This window comes from Cricetulus griseus (genome assembly GCF_003668045.3).
Source record: "Cricetulus griseus strain 17A/GY chromosome 1 unlocalized genomic scaffold, alternate assembly CriGri-PICRH-1.0 chr1_1, whole genome shotgun sequence".
NCBI lineage: Eukaryota > Metazoa > Chordata > Mammalia > Rodentia > Cricetidae > Cricetulus > Cricetulus griseus.
Window position 1 is genome coordinate 210,811,161 of NW_023276807.1, and position 21,102 is coordinate 210,832,262.

Genomic DNA, 21,102 nt, shown 5'->3' on the forward strand with positions numbered 1-21,102 from the left:
GGGCCTTAGGGAAAGGGAGGGGTAGGCGAACAGAATCTTGTTGAAAGGGCCCTCTGCAGCCTTTTCAACCACCCCTGGACTCCTCCGGCCAGTAAGAAATGACGACATGCTGTTGGATGGATGAACAAGAGAGACTCTCCACATCTAACCACCTGGTGTGGGCTTCTCTGCTTCATTTTTTCACCTCATTTAACCCAGCTGCTGTGTGAAATCACCTCAAATATAACAAGCAGACACTTGGGGAGCACAAATGAGCCTCCAGGTCAGATCCAGAGACTAGCCTTCCTAAAAGGCACAAGGGAATCACCAGGGAGGAAGGAGGGGTCAGTCTAACCAAAGCCACCAGGCCAGGGCCTGCTCTGCTGCTGACACCTTCTCAGATGCTGCTTCCCTCTGGTGGTGACTGCTGGCCCTGCAGCTCAGGCCACGTGATTTCTAGGAAACGCACCTCCCAGGAGGAGAACTGAAACTTAGGGTGGGGACTGTAGAAAGGGGAGGAGAGAGCAGAAACCTAGCCTAGAACAAGCTGAGCCTGTGATATCCTCGGTCGCTCAGGTAAGAGCAGCTCTGGAGGGGATCAGTTGGAAGGTGTTGAGATGAGGAAGGCGAGGGCTCCCAGGCCCTATGCCAGAGGGAAAGTCAGACCAGAAGGCTTGTGGACCAGGAAATAGGTTTGGCCTGAGTGAGGCTGGTCCTGGACCTGTAGACAAAAACAGTAAGAGGTAGGCCCTTTGCTCAGCCTCAGTTGACCTTTGTTTTCTCGCCTCTGGCCCTGCCTACTGCTTAACCCCTCCCTTTCCCCCAGATATCTGCCCCACCTATCCCTCTAGCACAAGGAGAAGGGATGGGGTGAAGGGGAAAGTAGATTGGGGATGTGCCTTAAAGGCACTGTTGCCTCTGGATGCCTGGGATCTACACAGTCTGTCACTAGGTACAGGTCATTAAGGGAATCCTCCCAAATAATTAAAAAACCTCATCATTAAGGCCAAGGCTTTGTACCAGATGCAATAACTTCAAATATCAAAAGAAATAGTTTCTACCTCAATGTTTTGAGAGAGAAAAGAACAGGGAAGAGCTGTTGCAGGAAGCTGGCCCCAGTGACCAGAGTTTAGCAATTACTCCCAAATTGTTGGTTCTCCCTGGGCATGGTGGCACACACCTTTGATCCCAGCACTTCAAAGGCAGGTGGGTCTCTGTGTTTGGGTCTAGCTTAGTCTATATAGTTAGTCCCAGGCCAGCCAGGATGATGTAGTGAGATCCTGTCTCAAATTATAGAAATAGTTGTATGTACCCTGCTTTTCTTCCTAGGATGGCCTCAGGCAAAGCACGCTGTACCCGGAAGCTCCGAAGTTGGATAATACAGCAATTGGAAAGTGGGCACTTCCCAGGGGTGTGCTGGGATGACACAGCCAAGACTATGTTCCGGATTCCCTGGAAGCATGCAGGCAAGCAAGACTTCCGAAAGGACCAGGATGCTGCCATATTCAAGGTGAGAGGGCCTGAAGCCACCATCCCCTCAAAGGATGGTGTCTGTACTGATATGTTTATATCCAAGTGCTTTTGTCTGTCTGGGTTTTGGATAAAGGGAGTACTAGAAAGTAGAACTAGCTGTGTTATTTGCAGGGCCACAGTAAATTACCGAGGATTTCATGCTGGCAAGAAGGGAATACAAACCCAATGCGGGCTCATCTAAACTCAAGGCCTGTGCAATTGCTCAGGCCACATACCTGTGCAGTCAGCCATTTGGAGGGACATGTGGGGTGTGTAATACTTTGTCTGTTCTTCACTTAATGCCTTACTAGGCTTGGGCACTGTTTAAAAAAAAGCATAAGGATGAGGACATAGGACCCCCTGCTGTCTGGAAGACTCGCCTGCGCTGTGCCCTCAACAAGAGTCCTGAATTTGAAGAGGTTCCTGAGAGAGGCCGTATGGATGTTGCTGAACCCTACAAAGTCTATCGGATACTGCCACCAGGAACCCTCCCTGGTGAGTGGTCCCTGCCCAGCTGCTCGTGGAATGAGCAGATTGACAAGGAAGGATGGGGATAAGCCTTCTGCTGTCTGGCAGGCCTGCCTGGGCTCCCTAGTCCTGCCCGGCTGTTTGTTACTTTGGCTCCTCCTCCACCATCTTTCCCTGTAAAAGGTTCTAACTTTCCTCCACCTGCATCATTTCCACAGCCCAACCAAGAAGCCAGAAATCGCCATCCAAGCGACCCAATAGTGCTGTGTCACCAGAGAGGGAAGAGAATAAGGTAAGGAAAGCACCATCAAGCACTTGACAAGACACCCAGATATTTCTGTCTTCAAGACTCTTGATGAGGTGCATGCTGGGAAGGGAAATTAATCAAAGGAAAAGGTGTGCCAGTGACGGATGTTGTGTCTGTAGGAGAAGGGAAGGTCCAGTGGGCTTGTAAACCCCTCAGACTGTGGCAGCAGTGGCGGTGGCGGCAGCGGCGGCAGCAGCAGCGGGTACAGCAGCAGCAGCAGCCCTGAGCCGGAGGAAGGTACTGTTTCTCCTGCCCTTATGTCTCTGCTGCGCCTCGTGTATCAGGCTTTTGGTCCCACTCTGAGTGATCAGTGCCCTCCCTCCCTTCCAGGTGCTAGCCCAAGCGAAGTCTCCACTCCAGAGGACCCAGTGTTTATAGAGCATCCACTGCCTCTGAACTCGGGTGCGTGGCCTCTCTGACCTTCCCTGCTCTCTTCCTCTCAGGTCTACTCCCACTGACCCTGCCTGCACTGACTACTTAGCTGGGGCTTACCGAAAACTGTGCCCACTTTATCCTAGAGACAACACTTTTATGAATTGAATATTCATGTGGCTGATCACACTCCATAGAGCTTTTTTCTTCCTCAGGAAAACAAAATAAAACAAAAAAACATCTTAAATACTGTTCCTTGAACAGCCACATTATGACATTTATTTCTTTTTCTTTTGTTTTTTGTTTGCTTGTTTGTTTTTGTTTTGTTTTTTTGAGGCAGGGTTTCTCTTGTAGCCCTTGCTGTCCTGGAACTTAATCTGTAGACCTGGCTGGTCTTGAACTCAGAGATCTGTCTGCCCTGCCTCCCAGATTAAAGGCGTGCACTACCACCACCACCTAGTGAGATGTTTATTTCTTTATTGTCCAGAAAAATCCAATCTCTGAGACCTCCTTGTAAACTGCCTTTGCCAAAACCCTGTGTTGGGAGGGAGGTGTGCACATGAAAAAGGAGACACCTTTTCTTTTCAATTTTTTTTTTTTTTTTTTTGGTTTTTCGAGACAGGGTTTCTCTGTGTAGCTTTGGAGCCTATCCTGGCACTCTCTCTCTGGAGACCAGGCTGGCCTCGAACTCACAGAGATCCGGCTGCCTCTGCCTCCGCCTCCTGAGTGCTGGGATTAAAGGTGTATGCCACCACTGTCTGGCTCCTTCCTTCCTTTTTTTTTTTTTTTTTTTTTTTTTTAAAGACACTCTCATATTGTCCAGTCTGACCTCAGACTCACTGTGTAGCTCAAGATGACCTGGATTCCTGATCCTCCTGAGTATCCGGCTTACAGATGTGTGGCACCATGCCAAGGGTTGATTGTAGTGCTGGGTGTTGAACCCAGGGCTTTGTGCATGCTAGGCAACCATTCTTTCAGCTGAGCCAAACACCTTCTCTAACTCAGAAGGAACTGCCTCAGCCATGCAACCTTGTCTTTCCCAGTGCTTGCTTGGATTCCTGCCCTGAGTTCAGTTTTCCCATTAACAAAATGGGGACACTGGAGCACTTCATTTTTTCTGAAACTTTGTGCTGGTCAGGTGCAACATGAGAAGAGGGCCCCTTATTAGCCTTTAGGCTCCTCCCACACTTAATACAGCTGGGCTTTTCTGTTCCCAGACTACTCGCTGCTGCTCACCTTCATCTACAGTGGGCGTGTGGTGGGCGAGATCACGGTGGAGAGCCTAGACTGTCGCCTTGTGGCTGACCCCTCAGTCTCGGAGAGCAACATGCCACAAGTGGTGTTTCCCACACCTGATCCACTGGAGCCTATCCAGCACCTACTGAGTCAGCTTGAGAGAGGCATCCTGGTGGCCAGCAATTCCAGAGGCCTTTTTGTTCAGCGCCTTTGTCCCATCCCCGTCTCCTGGAATGCACCTGAGGCCCCACCTGGGCCTGGTCCGCATCTGCTGCCCAGCAATAAGTGTGTGGAGCTCTTCAGTACCACCTGCTTCTCTAGAGGTAAAGGCTTCCTAGCTGGGCACCTCAGCACCCACCCCTGTCTCTTTGTCCCCTGGGCCTGACCTGGGTTCCCCCCCTCCCCTGTCCGGCAGCAGATTGTCACCACAGCCTGTGCGTGGCACCCCTGCACTCGTGTGCCGCACATTATGTGGAGCTGTATGTTCAGCTCCGGCAGCATTTCCCTCGCCAAGGTCATGGTAGATGAGGTCCCGCTGGGTTCAGACAAGAGTGGCACATCTTGGGGGAGCATTGTACAAACAGGTTAACACGGATTTTAGCCTGCGACCATCTCCACACACTGCAACGCACAGCTCCGTTTGTGGAAGAGCCAAGACATCTTGCACACACTTGCCCCGCCCCACCATCTCTACCATGCTGTGGGGATCTCCTAAGACCGTCCCTTCCTTCTGGCCACCCATGAAATTCTAGTTGAGCCTCTGATTGTGAGCATAGGTAGGAACATAGAGGATAGCGTGGTGTCCCTGGGCTCCTAGTGCCCTAGTGTTGGGAGTATAAGCAAACAACAAAGGGTTGGTAGCCAGGGCTGCTGCTTCTGAGGCCTCCAAGGTACCCTTCCTACTGCACCGTGAAGACCACTTAATTCTTAGCATCTCTAAGCCACAGCTTTGCCCTGACCTTGGTGTCCTTGTTACCACATTCTCATATCTGCATCTGACTGCCCAGACAGCTCCACCTTACTCAAGGCCCTCTATATTGTTACTTTTTGTTTCTGAGTCAACTCTCACATTGCTCCTGGTGGCCTGGAACTCCCTAAGTAGACCAGGCTACTTCAAATCCATGGCAGCTCTCCTGCCCCAGCCTGAGTGCTGGGGTTACAGGCATATACCACCATGCCTGGCCTTCCCTCTTCTTTCTTCCAATCCTTGATCCTCTTTCTTTTAGACTTGGCCCAGTACTGCCAGGGCCAGGGCCCCCCACCCAAGTTCCAGGCAACCCTGCATTTCTGGGAGGAGAGGCCTGGCTCCAGCCACACCCAGGAGAATCTTATCACAGTGCAGGTGAGCTCCACTCCAAAACCAGGTCAACGTTGATTGGTTGCAGAACTGTTCCTAAGGGGGAGGAGCTACGGGGTAGTGACTGTGCCTGCAGTGCTCATGAGGCCTGTTCCTCATTTCTTCCCATACAGATGGAGCAGGCCTTTGCCCGGCATTTACTGGAGAAAATTCCAGAGGAGCAGAAAGCCGCTTTGTTTCTGTTACAGAACCCAGAACATCCATCTGCTGCTTTATCACTCTGATCCTCAGGTCTCTGTTGAAATAGTCTTGTTCTCCACACCATTGGTCTACCTGCTTTGTGTTGACTATCGATGTGGATTATACAACATGGCTGGTAGTGCAGGATCTTTTTATCCTTAAAATAACTATTTTGAGAGCCAGGCTTGTTGGTGAATATTTGTAATCTCAGCACTTGGGAGACAGACTGAATGACTTTTATTTACCTTTTTTTTAGATATACCCTCTTTCATCTCTAAGGAACTGGAAAGTTCTAAATGGTGTGATATCAGAGGGAATTTTGCTCTCTTTCCAACCCCTAACTCTAAATCTAAGCACTTTATGTTTCCTTCCTAGAATTAAATAAAATTTAACTTGGGGGGGAGGGTAGTACACATCTGTAACCTTGGCACCTGTGGGGCAGAGGCATGAAGAGTGAGAATTCAAGGCCAACCTTGGTAGCATATTATGACCCTGTCTCCAACAAATAAATAAAAGCTTTTTAAAAGAGAGATGAGTATGTGCTATGTTGGGAGAGGTAGCAGGGTTACAGGGGAATTATAAAGATATAGACTTGGGTATTTAGTACCTGGGCTCTCTTCCTGATGACCTCTCCAAGTTCCTTTGCTTTCCTCTGCCAGCAGGACTAGCTGGAATGCTGTCTGGCTCTGGAACCTAGTCTCAAACACATGGTGATTCTCCTCTCCCAGCCTCTTAAGTGCTGGGGTTACAGACACAGACCACCATCCATGACTGCCTTCTCTCTTTTCCAATCCTTGACCCTTCTATTTTGTTTTTCAGACTTGGCCTAGTACTTCCAAAGCTAGGGGTCCCCATCCAAGGTTCAGACAACCAAACTGGGGAAAGGATTGGGAGTCAATCTCTAAGAGAGGCCTACAGTCAAACGGCACTATAGCCACTGGTGGCTTAAATGAGAATAGGTTCTGTGTGCTCATACATTGGAACCCCCTTCCCCCGACCCCAGGGCAGGGTTTCTTTGTGTAGCCTTAGCTGTCCTGGAATTCTCTGTAGACCAGGCTAGCCTCAAACAGAGATCCACTTGCCTCCTGAGTGCTGGGATTAAAGGCATGTGCCACAGCCACCACTGCTGCCTGGCATACATACATGGAATACTTGGTCCTCAATGGAACTGTTTGGGAATGGTTAGGAGATGTGATCTTGTTGGACAAGTTGTGTCACTGGCAATGGGCTTTAAGGTTTCAAACATGCCGGGTGTTGGTGGCGCACGCCTTTAACCTCAGCACTTGGGAAGCAGAGGCAGATAGATCTCTGTGAGTTTGAGGCCAGCCTGGTCTACAGAGAGTTCCAGGATAGCCAGAGCTGTTACACAGAGAAATCCTGTCTCAAAAAACCAAAACCAAAAAAAAAAAAAAAAAAAAAAAGCCATATTCTAGCACCCTGGTTCACTGAAACTTGAGAGCTTATAATTGACTGACACTCTTTTTTACTCTGTGTCATTTTGTCACTAAATGGGGATGCTTTTCCTTTGCTACCATCACTTCCACCAGCTGGTTCCATCACCATCTAACTGGCAGCACCTTCAGCGTCCACATTCCTGCACGGAACACCAGATTTACTTTCCTTCTTGCCGTGGCACAAGCCTCCAGAGGCTTGCTCACATGATCAAGTCTAGATGCTTAAGTCCTTACAGGACCTTGCCAGACTCCTTGGTGGTTTTCTGCCTCCTTGAACCTTTTTCCTTCCCTTCAATCTGTCATCCCTCAGGGAAGCCAAGAGTAAACAGGGGAGGTTCTGCTTTTGTGCCTTCAGTTTTCTGAAATCCCCCTTGAACCTTTGTACCAGTTCTAAAGTACATCTTTGTCTTGGACCCTACATCTAACTCCAAATGGCAATGGTCACTCTTTCTTCAAACAAACCTTTGAGGGGATGGATATGGCAGTGCACTTTTAATCCCAACACTCAGAAAGCAGAAGCAGGCAGATCTCTGAATTCTGGGCCAGCCTGAGGTATATACAAACTAATACCCTGTCTCAAAAATTTTTAAGAGGTGGTGGTGGTGGTGAGATTGCTTAGTGGGTAAAGTCATCTGCTGCCAATCCTGGAGATTTGAGAGTTTGATGCCTGGATCTACATGGTAGGAGAGAACCAACTCCCACAAGTCATCCTCAGACCTCTCCACATGCAGTTTGGTACATGCGCATCCCTGCAGCACTTAGAAAATAAAATATAAATGTGTGTGTGTGTGTGTGTGTGTGTGTGTGTGTGTGTGTGTAACTTGATTCCTGTAGAAAATACAACATGTTCACACATGCTGCAGTGGGAACAGAAGCTAGGTTTAAAATGTCAGTCTGGAGCACTGAGGAGGATGAATAAAGGGGTGTGAAATGACCAAGCTAAACAGATAAAAGGGGGAGTGGGTTCTAGGACGATGATTACAGTCCAACTGCTCCACAAAGCCCTGAGGATTATGTATAAGACACTTAATATTCTTGCTTCTAAGGCAGCTAATTCTAATGTGTAATTGCAAGTAAGTTAGATGTCATCTAACAAGCTTCTGCTTAGGAGACTACCTCAGACCACTCCAAAGACAAGGCACTAAATACAGGGTAACCAAGAAAGACTGAAACTGTATCTTGGTGGCTGTGATAGAGGTAATACTGCCATAGCAAAGCTACAAGCTGATCCTGTCAGTGTGACAACAGAGTGCTTCGTATAGTTTAACAACACTTGAGACACTAGGTTAGGGGTAGTAAGACTAGCCAAATGACTAACAGCAATGGACAGTCATGGTCAGGCACTAACCAAATGTCAGACAGAGAGGTGCTCCAAACACTCCTAACTGGGTATGCAGCCCATTATCATCTCCCTATTAGGCCAAGCAGACACACAGAGCATGTGGGTTCTCCATTGCCCTGCCCAGTCATAGCCCTAAGAGCTAGCCAACCTCAAGCAATTACCGAAATTACCTCAACCTTTGTCCAGTTTCTGCTACAATCCTATAGAAGTCCTAGAGAAAGAAATTCAGTGGCTTTCCCTCCCTTAGCATCCCTGCCCATTCTTGGGAGTACCTCTCACTTCTCATTTTCTCACTTTTCTGTAACTTTTTTTTCAAGATGTATTTATTTATTATGCATAGTGTTCTGCCTGCATGTATGTCTGCAGGCCTAAAGAAAGCAGCACCAGATCTCATTGTAGATGGCTGTGAGCCACCATGTGGTTCCTGGGAATTGAAAGCACCAGATCTCATTGTAGATGGCTGTGAGCCACCATGTGGTTCCTGGGAATTGAACTCAGGACCTCCGGAAGAGCAGCCAGTGCTCTTAACCACTGAGCCATCTCTCCAGCCCCAACTTTTCTGTAACTTTTAAATTATTTTAATTTTATTATGTGTATGGGTGTTTTTGCTTGCATATGTCTCTGTACCACAAGAGTGCCTGTGGTCTATGGAGTCCAGAAGAGGACCTCAGATCATTTGGAACTGGAATGGATGGTTATGAGCTGTCGTGTGGGTCCTCTAGAAGAGCAACACAAGCTCTTAGCCTCTGAGTCATCTCTCCATCACCACTTTTCTATAATTCTAATAAAGCTTGCTTCTGCTTTGCCTTCTCCCAAAAGACTCTGCCACTGACTCAGGTTGACCTTTGGTGATCTTTGAGTATCTGACACATTAGAAGCTTGAGACAAGAAAGGTCCTATTGTTCTTAAAACCCCTGCCTCAGTTCCACCTAATATTACCACAAATCTCTTGGTTCTTTTCACATTGTCTCTGTTCCCACTCTTGTCTGCTTTTAGCCTATTCTCGACACAGTACAGAGAGACTCTCAACACAAATCTCGTCATTTCATTCTTGTGCTTAAAACCCTCCTTGACTCCCAACTCCCTCAAGGTAACAGCCAAGATCCTGAAAATGACCTCCAACATTAAACAGTCCCCGCCTCCTTCCCAACTAACTCATCCTTTGCCCTTCCCATGCTACTTTGCTCCAGGATCCTTGAACCCGCAAAACATGTTTGTTCTTTTTTTCTAAAATACTATTCCTCGATGACTGGTGGCGCTCACCTTTAATCTTAGCACTGGAGGCAGAGGCAAGTGGATCTCTGTGAATCTGAGGCCAGCATGGTCTACAGAGCGAGTTCCAAGTCAGCAAGGGCTACAAAGAGAGACACTGTCTCAAAAATCCAAATAATATGATAATATAATCTTACTGCATGCAGTCACATGACCCGTCTCTTCAAAATACCACCTCTTTAGAGCTCCCCTGGGTATCCCATACAAGTTGCCCACATCTTCTGGTCCTTCTGTTCAATTATGTGTGTGTGTGCGCGTGTGTGTGTGCACGCGAGCACGTGTGTGAGAGCTTGCGCCTTAGGAGTTGGATCCCCCTTGAGCTGGAGTTACAGATAGTTGATAACTGTGAGCTGCCTGATATGGGTGCTGGGAATCAAACTTGAATTCTCTGGAGAGCTGTGCATGTTCTTAACCACTAAAGTTAAAACTTAATAGTGCTGCCATCTCACACACTTCTATTTCCTTATCATCTCTCCTTCCCTACCCCCGAGAGCAGGGAACAGTGTTCCTTGTTTATCCCCAGTGGCATGTGAGAGGCACCTTGTAAGTGCCTGTTGGACTGAATGGATGAATGGTAGCCAAATTACTCTATGTACCATGTGTATCTCTTGAACCTAAAAGTAGATATGGAGCACCTTCTGGTCAGGGCTTGCACTTCGTCTTTGAGCCCCGACGTGACAAAGTGACACTTCAACGATTGAAATAACCAGTGTAGTCAAGCACAGTAGGCTAGGGATTGGGAATATTAGAACTCAAAACAGCAAAATTCCAAGGCAGGCTCTGAGGAGCTGTGTGGTTTATGAGAGAGCATGTGGGCTGTGCTTCTCCCCACTTGTAAAGTTGGGACTCATGCGAGGTCCCTCAATCCCTGTGCTGTTGTCCTCTATGTAAGGGGATGTGTGCTCTCGTGCATGCTCCTGAGTATTTGCCGTGTACCACATTCCTGCAAGAGCCGGAGAAAGTTGAAAAGAACAGGGGTGGGTGGTGGTGTATGCCTTTAATCCCAGCACTTGGGAGGCAGAAACTGATGTGTCCCTGTGTGAGTTCAAGTCCTGGTCTAAAGAGTGAGTTCCAGAACAGCCAAAGCTACATAGTGAGACCCTGTCTCAAAACAAAACAAAACAAAACAAAACAAAACAAAACAAACAAAAAAACCCAACCCCACAAACACTGGCAGAGATATGTTTCAGTTGTTAAGAGGACTGACTGCTTTACAGAGGGTGCAGATTTGATTTCTTTCTTTTTTTTTTTTTTTAAAGATTTATTTATTACATATACAGCGTTCTGCCTACGTGCCAGAAGAGGGCACCATATGTCATTATAGATGGTCATGAGCCACCATGTAGTTGCTGGGAATTGAACTCAGGTCCTCTGGAAGAGCATTCAGTGCTCTTAACCTCTGAGCCATCTCTCCAGCCCCCAGATTTGATTTCTATAAGTCATCTCACCATCTGAACTCCAGTTGGAGAGGATTTGATGTCTTTTCTGATTTTCTTTAGTTTTTTTTTTTTTTTTTCCAAGACAGGGTTTCTCTGTGTAACTAGCTGTCCTGGAGCTCACAGAGATCAGCCTGCCTCCCGAGTCCTGGGATTAAAAGCATGTACCACCACGCCCTGCTTTTTTTTTTGGTTGATTATTTATTTATTTATTTATTTATTTATTTATTTATTTATTTTTGAAGCAAGGCCTCAGCTAGCCCAAGCTGAACTCGCTGTATGGGCCAGGCTGGCCTTGAACTCTAACATCTTCCTGCCTCTGAGTCCCCTCAACGCTGGGATTATACATATGAGTCACTATACTCTGCCTCTCAGTCTCTTTGGGTTTTGACCTTGTATAGTTGTAAATATAGGTCAATTGAACAATCACTTGACAAATACTGTACTTACATAACCAGAAGCCAGGCATACACTGGAAAAAATGTGACCCTGCTCCCAAGAGCTCCAGACGGAAGGGGACAGAGAGAGAGAGAGGGTCAGTTCAACTACCACAGAACTAAGTTTAATATCAGAGCCTACCCTGGAGCCAAGGCAGGAAAGAATAGTCTAAGGCAAAGAAATGGTTTTATAAAGGCAGAGACACCAGAGCAAAAGATATTTATAATTTTGGCACCATCGTAATCATATGCTTAATTTATATAAAAAATTATTTGAGCCGGGCAGTGGTGGCGTACGCCTTTAATCCCAGCACTCAGGAGGCAGAGGCAGGCGGATCTCTGTGAGTTCAAGACCAGCCTGGTCTACAAGAGCTAATTCCAGGACAGCCTCCAAAGCCACAGAGAAACCCTGTGTCAAAAAACCAAAAAAAAAAAAAAAAAGAGTTATTGAGGGGCTGACAATATGACTCATAGGTAAAGGCACCTGCCACCAAGCATAGGGACTTAGGTTCAGTCTACCACAGACCTCACATGGTAGAAGGATAAAACTGACTCCAGCAAGTTGTCCTTCGAGCACGCGCGTGCGCGTACACACACACACACACACACACACACACACACACACACACACACACGCACGCACGCACGCACGCCCACACACACTATGAAAAAAAGTTAAATTTCTGGTTTAAAAAAAAAAGCATCACCCAGCAGTGATGGTGCATGCCTTTAATCCCAGCACTTGGGAGGCAGAGGCAGGAAGATCTCTGTGAGTTTGAGGTCAGCCTGGTTTACAGAGCTAGTTCCAGGACAGCCAGAGCTACACAGAGAAACCCTAACCCGAAGGGGGCGGGGAGAAAGGTGTCTTGAGCCAGTGTAGCACTCAGGAGACAGAGGCAGGCTGATCTCTGAGGTAAAGGCCAGCCTGGTCTACAGAGAGAGTTCCAGGACAGCCAGGGCTATACAGAAAAAAACCTGTCTCGGAAAAAAAAATAAATAAAAAGAGCATGTACTTTCTATTAATTCTGAGGTTTTTGAGCTAGGTCTCATGATGACCCAGGCTGGTATTAAACTCACTGTGAAGTGAGAACTGTCCTTCAACTCCCACCTTTCCTCCCAAGACCTGAGATACATCCACACACCTTCATTTTTGTTTTGCTGTTGTTTTTATTTGCTTGGTTTTGAAACAGAATCTCCCTATGTAGCTCTGGCTAGCCTGGAAGTCATTGTGTAGACCATCATGGCCTCAGACTCAGGACTGGCCTGACTCTGCCAGGATCAAAGGCTGTTTTCTTTCCTTTCCTTTCTGTGGTACTGAGGGTTGAGCCTAGGGCCATGCAGATGCCAGGCAAACTCTCTACTACTGAGCTACATCTCCAGCCCTGTTCCCTTTTTTTTTTTTTTTTTTTTTTTTGACAGGGTCTCACTATCACTTCCTAAATGGCCTGTAGACCCGGCTAATCTCAAACTCATAACCTCTTACTGCTGAGATAAAAGGTATACACTACCACTCCTGGCCTCTGTTTTTGCTTTTTGATTGGAGATAGTGTCTAAATTTCTTTCTTTTTCTTTTTTCTTTTCTTTTCTTTTCTTTTTTTTTTCCCGAGACAGGGTTTCTCTGTAGCTTTGGAGGCTGTCCTGGAACTTGCTCTTGTAGACCAGGGTGGTCTCGAACTCACAGAGATCCTCTGCCTCTGCCTCCCGAGTGCTGGGATTAAAGGCGTGCACCATCACGACTAGTGTCTTAATTTCAAGCGGCAGGTGAAGTTTGTAGTTGCAGCCCCTGTGGCTGTTTTCTTTCTTGTTGGCATGTGGTGATTACAAGGCCACCTCACACTGTGGTTAGCATTTAGTTCAGCACACACCCTTCATGGACACAAAATCAGGTGGAATTGAGGATTAAGAACAGGATTTATGCACAGGCAAGGTATGGTCCCTTGCATCTCTGCAATTATAAGCAGCGCCAGGGCATTTGCCCTTGGCATGACCCCATCTCCTTCTAGTAGACACCCTGCTAGCAAGCTGTCTCCAGGGAGAAACTGGGTTTTCTCCCCGTTTATTGGTCAGCAGAACCCGTTGGAGAAGTCCTTGTTACTACCCGAGAGAACGAAAGCCCATTGGCCAGGACACCTCACAATGCCACAGTAGTGCTCAGCATTCTCGTGATTGGCTCGCGACCCGTCTCCAAGAGCCTATGGCCTGGAACCGGGTTTTGCTGCCTAGCACCAGGAGTCACAGCTCCCCATTGGCTGTCCTGGCTCAAAGCCTTGGAGAGCGTGCTCCTTGTCCCGCTGGAGGGCGACCGGACCTAGAGCAAGTCCCAGAAGCTTGACGATGTCTGTGTGCTTGAGGACGAAGAAGGCCTGTTGACGAGAACTCAGTTTAACCTAAAGACCTGTTATTTTTTTGTCCCTGCCCAGGCTTTCCCTTGGAGCTTCGCATCTCTGGCCAGGACCGCCAATCCTGATGGTAAATTCTGTTTCCTCGAGTGGTATGCAGACCTCGGGGGTGGCAGAATGAAGGGTGCGCAGCACCTGCTTCTCCGTTTGGTTACCTCCTAGTTCCGGTACTAGTAGTTGGTGGTCTTATTAATTGGGCTTTTTGCATCCGCATCCACCATGCTCCCTGTCCAAATTCCTACTCCTCTGCCATGGTGCTGGAAATCTCGTGTCCTAAAGAATTCGGATTGAGAGCCAAACGGGATTGGTGCTGAGCGTGAAACCCAGAGATGTTCTACTATCCTAACGTGCTTCAGCGCCACACAGGCTGCTTCGCCACTATCTGGTGAGCACAGGGCTGATAGCTATGCCAGGAGCCGAGTAGTGGGAATCTTGAGTTTGACAGGCCATACCTGTCCCCACCCTTCCAGGCTGGCAGCAACCCGAGGCAGCCGGTTAGTGAAGCGTGAATACCTGAAAGTGAACGTAGTAAAGACTTGGTAAGACCCAGAAAAGAGGGAGGAGTCTCTGGCTTGGGAGCTTCGATGAGTGCAGCATTGACCAGGGTCCGTTGTTCTCCCAGCGAGGAAATCCTCAATTATGTGCTGGTACGAGTGCAACCTCCGATGCCTGGGCTGCCCCGGCCCCGCTTCTCCCTCTATCTCTCTGCGCAGCTGCAGATCGGTGTGATAAGGGTCTACTCTCAGCAGTGCCAGTACCTTGTGGGTAAGACTGGGAACACTAGAGGTGGGCTAGAGCCGAATGGCTCATGCCTAAGCTGATTATTGTACCTTCCTTGCCCACAGAAGACATCCAGCATATCCTAGAACGTTTGCACCGGGCCCAGATGCGGATTCGCATTGATATGGAGGAGGCTGACCTGTGAGTCCCTGGAACCCGGGCCAATCAGACTTGCTTCAGCCTCTTTTTTTCTTTTTTATAATGCATTCGTGTGTGTGTGTGTGTGTGTGAGAGAGAGAGAGAGAGAGAGAGAGAGAAAGAGAGAGAGAGAGAGAGAGAGAGAGAAAGAACACAGTCAGTCTGAGAAGGTGGGTTCTCATCATTACATAGGTTCAGATTTAGGGATCAAATTCAGGACTTTGCATTTGGTGGCTGCACCTTTACCTGCTGAGCTATCTCACCCACTCTCAGCCTTGTCCCTGACATCCCAGTTCTCTCCCAGACCTAGCTTGCTTCTTCCCAACTGTCTGGCCATGATGGAGACACTGGAAGATGCCCCAGAACCCTTTTTTGGGACGATGTCTGTGGATCCAGGACTTCCCAGCCCTTTTGATATTCCTCAGGTAGGGCTCATTTCCCTAGAGCACCTCAGAAATCACAAGATGGCAGTATAGACCGAAGGGTTAGTTGGTGTCCTTGTGTTAATCTGAGGTTTGGGGATGGGACACTGCCATAGGTTCCCATAAGAGGCCATGGAGCAAGGGGATTAGTGGGTGCAAACAGGGAAAGCCCGAGATCTTCCTCACTTAGGGCCAACCTGATGGAATGGCTTCCTCATGAGAGGCATGCTTCCCCCATCTCCACCGTTCCCACCACTGAGACCCTAGTCTAGATGTTGGCTTTTCTTCCCCATCTTCTCCCATCATCCCCACAGCTTAGATATCACTCCATTTCCCATCTTCTCATTCATGCAAGTTGGTCCTGAATGCAAATAGTATCTGCACCTCTAGGGATCTTGGAGCCTGGATTTGGTGGAGTCCATTCCATTCTTTTCTCTAGATCTCCTTAGCTACCAGCACCAGCCCCCATTTTCTATGTCCCAGAAATGCCACATTTACTTCTTTACTTGTGGAAATACATCTCTCAACCTGATAAGAGCGGCTCTTCATTCTCTGCTGGCCAGGGCCTACTTATCCTTACAGACTTAGTCGACTGTCACCCTTTCCATGAAATCATTAACCCACTCGAAGCCAATAGAAATGAGGTTTGGAATGTGAGCACTTTACCAAGGCCACTCTGTCTTCTTCGTTGGCTCCACTGGAATCACACTCACTCACACTTGTCCCCACTACCATCTACCCAAGAACCTTTTCTAGTCGTTTCTGTCCACAACACAGTTGATGTGTAGATGGATGTTGCACTGCTTTTTGCACAAATTCACAAAGCTAGTTTGGAGGCGAGGTTAGGACAGGGACAGGAGGAAGAGTAGGTTGGTGGCTTTATGGCATATGGGTGTCAAATGGCACAGAGATTTGGTTTAGGGCTGAAGGCGTAGCACAGTGATAGAGTATTTGCTTAACATGCACTAGCCCGCAATTTGATTCCCAGTTCTGAAAATACACACGCTTGTGTGTGTGCGTGCCCGCAAACGCGCACGTACACACACACACACACCTTGGATATGGTGATGTAAGCTACTTCAAGAACTCATGAGTTTCAAGGATGAGTACTGTCAAAAGTTGAAGCAGGGGTGGGTGGGGCTGGGAGTAGAGCCATGGCTCAGTGGTTACCAGTGTATCCAGCTCTTGCAGAGGACAGGATGTCACTGCCAGCTTTCACAGTCATCTCTCACTCCAGCTCCAGGGATCCAACATCAAACTCTGCCTTCTGGCCTCCAAGGGTGCATGCATACACACACAGATAAATAAAATCTTTTTAAAAAGTGTTTAGGTCAACCTGAGCTACACAGTGAGACCTGTATCAAAAATGAATAAATAAGAAAGCAAAAATTCTAAAACAAGAAATACAGAGACGGCCAGATTGGTGTCCACTGAATGTTTTGAAAGTAAGGACATAGAGGAGTGATGCTAAGACCTGTCTTTTGTTCCCAATTTCTTCCCAAAGATTCGACACCTTTTAGAGGCTGTGACTCCAGAGAAAATTGGTAAGGAGACCCCCCCTCCTGAAGTCACTGCAGAGCCCAGGGAGCCAAGTCAGCAGGGAGGGCTGTTCTGATGAGAGGCTCAGGAACCCAAGAGCTCAATCAATGACTCTCTTTTTTACCCGAGACAGGGTTTCTCTGTGGCTTTGGGGGCTGTCCTGGAACTAGCTCTTGTAGACCACAATCAATGACTCTTAAAAGCCAGGCTGGGTGAGGCTGGGTGACACATCTGTAATCCCATTTCCTTGGGAGCCTGATGTGGGGAAACTCCAAGTTAACACCTGCCTGGGTTTAGATACTGAGTTCAAGGCCAGCCTAGACTGCTTAAAGAAACCATTTCAACATTTCCTTTTTCATTTATTTATTTGTTTATTTTTTTCAAGACAGGGTTTCTCTGTGTAACAGCCCTGGGTGTCCTTGAACTCGCCCTGTAGACCAGGCTAGCCTCAAACTCATAGAGATCCACCTGCCTCTGCCTCCCAAGTGCTGGGGTTAAAGGCGTGCGCCACCAACACCCGGTTAACATTTAAAAAAAAAAAAAAGGATAAAAAACAAAACAAAACAGGTGGACACCTATAATCCCAGCACTCAGGAAGTAGAGGCAGTACTGAATGCTCATACAGAGGACCCAGGTTCAGTTCCCAGCACCCATATACATTGGCTTACAACTACCTACAACTGTCCCTCCAGAGAAATCTGACACACTCGCAGGAATGTACCCACATATAGGCATACTCACATATACATAATTAACAATTCAGACAAATCTTTAAAAAGAGTCCAAATGAGGTCAGAATTACTATCTTCATTTTAAGGATAAGGAAAGTAAGGCTCACGATGGTTAAGAAATGAACTCGGAGGCCGGGTGTGGTGATTGTACACCTTTAAACTCAGCAGTGGCAAAGGCAGGCAAGGTCTCTTATTGGAGGCCAACCTGGTCTACATAGTGAGCCGTGTCTCAACAAACAAACAAAAAATGAAATGCACTTGGGGTATTTGCTGCTGACTAGCCTGGGTCTGGTTCTTGGTCTCCAAAATCCATGTTTTCGCCCCAACAACTTCAAAAGAAGTAGGGCTGCTATCATCTTCCTAATCCTCCAGACAGGACCTTAGCCACTGTTCATTCTCCTGAGGCCATCACCCTACAGGAGGCAGAGCCCATACGCATGCTGCGGATTGAGGTGAGTTTCCCCTTAAACGCGGGATTACAGTCCAGCCTCACCACACCCCTGTAGTTCTGCCTTTCTCTGTTTTCATTTTCCCACATTCTGTCCCGTTAGTACCCACTGGGTTTCCTTGGGCTCAGTCTCAAAAAGTCTACTCTGTTCCTCTCTCCATAGGGAGAGCAGGATCTCCCAGAGGTCAGCCGAGGTGATTTGGACCTGCTGATTGCGGAGGAAGATGATGCCATATTGCTGGAGGAACGTCAGCGAGGCAGGCTTCTCCAGCGTCGGAGAGCTTCTCCAGCACTGGATGGTCAGCTCTCCGCACAGCCAACATGAGAATGGACAGGGCCTTGTTCTTCTGTCTCCTAAATGTTCTGATCCTCTCTCTGCAGAATCCAAGGAAGAGCCCAGGGCCATGGAGGGTGATGGTGTGGTCCCTTCACTCTCACCTCCAGCTCCAGCTCCAGCTCCAGCACAGTAAGGGCAGGAATCCCTCTACCAGGTAAGGGGTCATTGCTAGGAAGGTTTCTTTATCTGCCTGTTTCCTTCAGGGTTGAAGGGATAAGAGAACCACTTCCAAGCCAGGTCTTCGCTCCCGAGGTACAGAAGTTGACAGGCTGGGAGCCTGGGGCCTTACTCACTGGTAAGTGTCCATCACTTGGTGCTTTCTCGGGAACAGCTGCACACTTACAGAGACAAATGTCCTTACCCCACCTTCTGAGGGAGACACTGGTAGCTGCAAGAATGAAGAGGCTAGCTGGGTGGTGGCGGCACATACCTTTAATCCCAGCACTTGGGAGACAGAGGCAGACAGGTCAGAGGTGGAGGCCAGCCTGGTTACACAGTTAGTTCTGGGACAGTCAGAGCTACACAAAGAAACCCTCTCCAAAAACAAACAAACAAAAAACCAAAAGAGTGAAGGGACCAATCGAGTGTGGAGATAGCATCTGGAGCCCGATCACTCCAGAAACTAGGGTTGGGACAGGCCAGCTGGGGTTACAGTGACAGACCTTGCCTTGAAAAACAAAAGCAAAAAACAGGGGATTATGGGTGTTGTTGCAGAGGTGACCCCTCCTCAGGAGCTACGTCTACCTGCTCCGCTTAGTGCAGAGGTGAGTAGGTTCTTCCCCAAGCTGCAGCCTCTGTACCTTCCCCTCATACATCTTTGTCCTTAAGCCCCGGGGCCATTACTAGTTTACACTGAGGACTTTGCTTACATCAGTAAAAGATGTCCCTCTCCATACCTCATGGTGTGGCCTCTCTTCCCAGTAGGTACCTTTGAGTAACCAAGCTTCTTCCCCAGACAACTGACAGGGGCAGAGTGTGGGGCCACTGGAAAGGGGAGATGAACGGCCTGTCCCTTGCCTCCTTTCTACTCTAGAAGAGGCCTCCATCACCTCCGAGCCGACCTGGCCGCCGAAGCCGCCGCCGCCGCCAGTTACTATTCTGGGACAAGGAGACCCAGATCTCCCGGGAGAAATTTGAGGAACAGCTGCAGACCGGGGTTCACTGCCAGGTGTATGTGAGTGCGGCACAAGTTCTCCCTGGGGAGGAGAGGCATGCAGATGCAGGTCTGGCTGGATTTCCGAACTCCCAAGGGGCCCTGGCAATGTAACAAAAGGCCCTAGTTCCTAGAAAGTGCATGTGTGTGGAACAGCATATACCCAACACATCCACTGACACCACGTTACCATCTACCCTGTTAGCCACAAGCACTATAGGCTAGGTCATGATCCTGAAAACAGGCATAAGCCCTGGGAACAGTGTACAAGGGAGGGGCTGTGAGGAGTGGACTTTCATAAAGGGGCCACTGGCCTTCCACTTTCTTGCAGCCTGTGGTCCAGCCTGAAAGGATGATCACAAGCCCAGCGGAGCTCTTCAGAACCCCAACTCTCTGTAAGAAGGATGACAGTTGGGCAGGTGGGATCTTCAGAACCTGGAATCCTCGGTCTTAGGATTGAAACCTTTTCCTTTGTTGTCAGCTGGCTGGCTGCCCCCAGAACTACTAGCTTTATGGACCCACTGTGCCCAGATACCCCCGAGAATGCTCAGACAAAGACCACAGCTGGAGCCTGAAGAGGTAGCTGAGGAGGAAAGAAGAAAGACTGAAGCTCTGAGTGAGATCGAGGTAACTGCCTCCTCTACCGTGCCCTGGAAGCCTCAGCTCTGGGGAGCTCTAGCAGACTTTCTTCTGACCAGCTTGCTAATCAGACCGAGACTCGGACACTGGTGCTTGGCTCTCAGTTTTTGTTCTCCCACCTGCAGGTTCTGAGGGAGGCCCAGGAGCCCAGTGGTCCCCTCATGATCTCCTCAGGTAGGTGCTTGCACTAGAGGGGCAGGTGGAAACCGCTATGCTAACCAGTCCCCCAGTTGCTGAGGCTGTTTCTAACAGGGAGAGGCATGCAGAGCACTAAGCACAGCCTGGATTCTCCAGTGCTCCCACTTTGCACAAGGCTATACTAGGCTCCAGAATATGGGGAGGGGAGCTTTGTAGTCCTGGGGACTGAAGGCAAGGCCTTGTGCATGTCAGGCAAATGCCTCACCACTGAACTACATGCCCAGCATGGCTCCAAGATCCCAGCTCCTTAGAGCCAAGTAGACCCCTCAATGCTCTCAACCCTCACAGAGCTCTCCCTGGAAGCGGCTGAAGAGGAAAAGTCCCGTACTAGCCTCATCCCCCCAGAAGAACGATGGTAAGCAGCCAGGTGGCCCTGCCTGTTGTCACTGTCACAACTACCCTCCCCCTTCCCTGAGCTGCCCCACTTTGTCTCCTAGGGCCTGGATTGAGGAGGGGCAGCCAGAACCTCCTGCACTGCCCATGCTGCCTGAAATCCCTGAAGTGCCCATGGAGATGCCCCCAGGGCCTGAGCTACTCTCTTCAGAGGCTGTACTTAGGTACCAGGGAGGGGTCTCTCAAGGGGGTAGGGTAGGCTGTCACCCTGGCTGACAGTCCTCAATCCCTGCAGGGCAGTAGCACTGGAGCTGCAGGCCAACAGGGAGCCAGACTTCAGCAGCCTGGTGCCCCCTCTCAGCCCCAGGAAGCTGGCTTCTCGGGTCTTCTCCCTGCTCCTGGGTGAGTGTAGGCGTAAGAGAGATGGAGCGGACAGGCCAGAAGCTGCTATAGCACTGTAAGACCTGCTTTCTCCTTTCCCAACTAGTGCTGTCCGCACAGAAGATCCTTCGTGTGGAACAAAAGAAGCCATATGGGCGCCTCCTGATCCATCCGGGACCCAGATTCCACTGAGCAAGTTCATTAAACCATACCCTACCTCACTGGACTTTGCCCTTTTGTTGTTAGTCTTTT

General features: G+C 48.7%; 2 protein-coding genes across 5 annotated transcripts; both read left to right on the top strand.

Moving 5' to 3' along the window:
- Positions 1-102: 102 nt before the first annotated feature.
- On the top strand, positions 103-5,941 carry Irf9 (interferon regulatory factor 9). Of its 4 annotated transcripts, none has more exons than XM_027390566.2 (9): positions 103-555; positions 1,309-1,489; positions 1,803-1,986; positions 2,178-2,251; positions 2,386-2,503; positions 2,597-2,668; positions 3,856-4,197; positions 5,101-5,216; positions 5,345-5,941. In XM_027390566.2, the coding sequence occupies exons 2-9, from the start codon at positions 1,310-1,312 to the stop codon at positions 5,453-5,455; spliced, it is 1,197 nt and encodes a 398-aa protein (XP_027246367.1). In that variant the 5' UTR covers positions 103-555; position 1,309; the 3' UTR covers positions 5,456-5,941. The 4 variants fall into 4 exon arrangements, with proteins under 4 accessions (XP_027246367.1, XP_027246365.1, XP_027246366.1 ...); XM_027390564.2 differs by lacking the exon at positions 103-555 and adding an exon at positions 578-722; XM_027390565.2 differs by lacking the exon at positions 103-555 and adding an exon at positions 792-931.
- Positions 5,942-13,887: 7,946 nt separating this feature from the next.
- On the top strand, positions 13,888-21,068 carry Rec8 (REC8 meiotic recombination protein). Its single transcript, XM_035453460.1, has 19 exons — positions 13,888-14,136; positions 14,222-14,290; positions 14,374-14,516; positions 14,597-14,672; positions 14,974-15,094; positions 16,596-16,683; positions 17,734-17,813; positions 17,973-18,108; positions 18,191-18,275; positions 18,350-18,441; positions 18,861-18,910; positions 19,180-19,320; positions 19,631-19,694; positions 19,781-19,926; positions 20,064-20,112; positions 20,425-20,491; positions 20,574-20,693; positions 20,765-20,871; positions 20,957-21,068. Exons 1-19 carry the CDS (start codon positions 14,081-14,083, stop codon positions 21,040-21,042), a joined length of 1,776 nt encoding a protein of 591 aa, XP_035309351.1. The 5' UTR covers positions 13,888-14,080; the 3' UTR covers positions 21,043-21,068.
- The last annotated feature ends 34 nt before the right edge of the window (positions 21,069-21,102 follow it).

What these genes read in the sequence shown, in the direction of transcription:
- Irf9 (XM_027390564.2), top strand. Translation starts at nt 625, where the DNA reads ATGCCAGAGGGAAAGTCAGACCAGAAGGCTTGTGGACCAGGAAATAGG. An exon ending in GTAGACAAAAACAGTAAGAG is followed by an intron (nt 723 to 1,308) that starts GTAGGCCCTTTG and finishes TTTTCTTCCTAG; the next exon opens with GATGGCCTCAGGCAAAGCAC. An exon ending in TCCACTGCCTCTGAACTCGG is followed by an intron (nt 2,669 to 3,855) that starts GTGCGTGGCCTC and finishes TTCTGTTCCCAG; the next exon opens with ACTACTCGCTGCTGCTCACC.
- Rec8 (XM_035453460.1), top strand. Translation starts at nt 14,081, where the DNA reads ATGTTCTACTATCCTAACGTGCTTCAGCGCCACACAGGCTGCTTCGCC. An exon ending in GATATGGAGGAGGCTGACCT is followed by an intron (nt 14,673 to 14,973) that starts GTGAGTCCCTGG and finishes GTTCTCTCCCAG; the next exon opens with ACCTAGCTTGCTTCTTCCCA. An exon ending in CTGCTCCGCTTAGTGCAGAG is followed by an intron (nt 18,911 to 19,179) that starts GTGAGTAGGTTC and finishes TTTCTACTCTAG; the next exon opens with AAGAGGCCTCCATCACCTCC.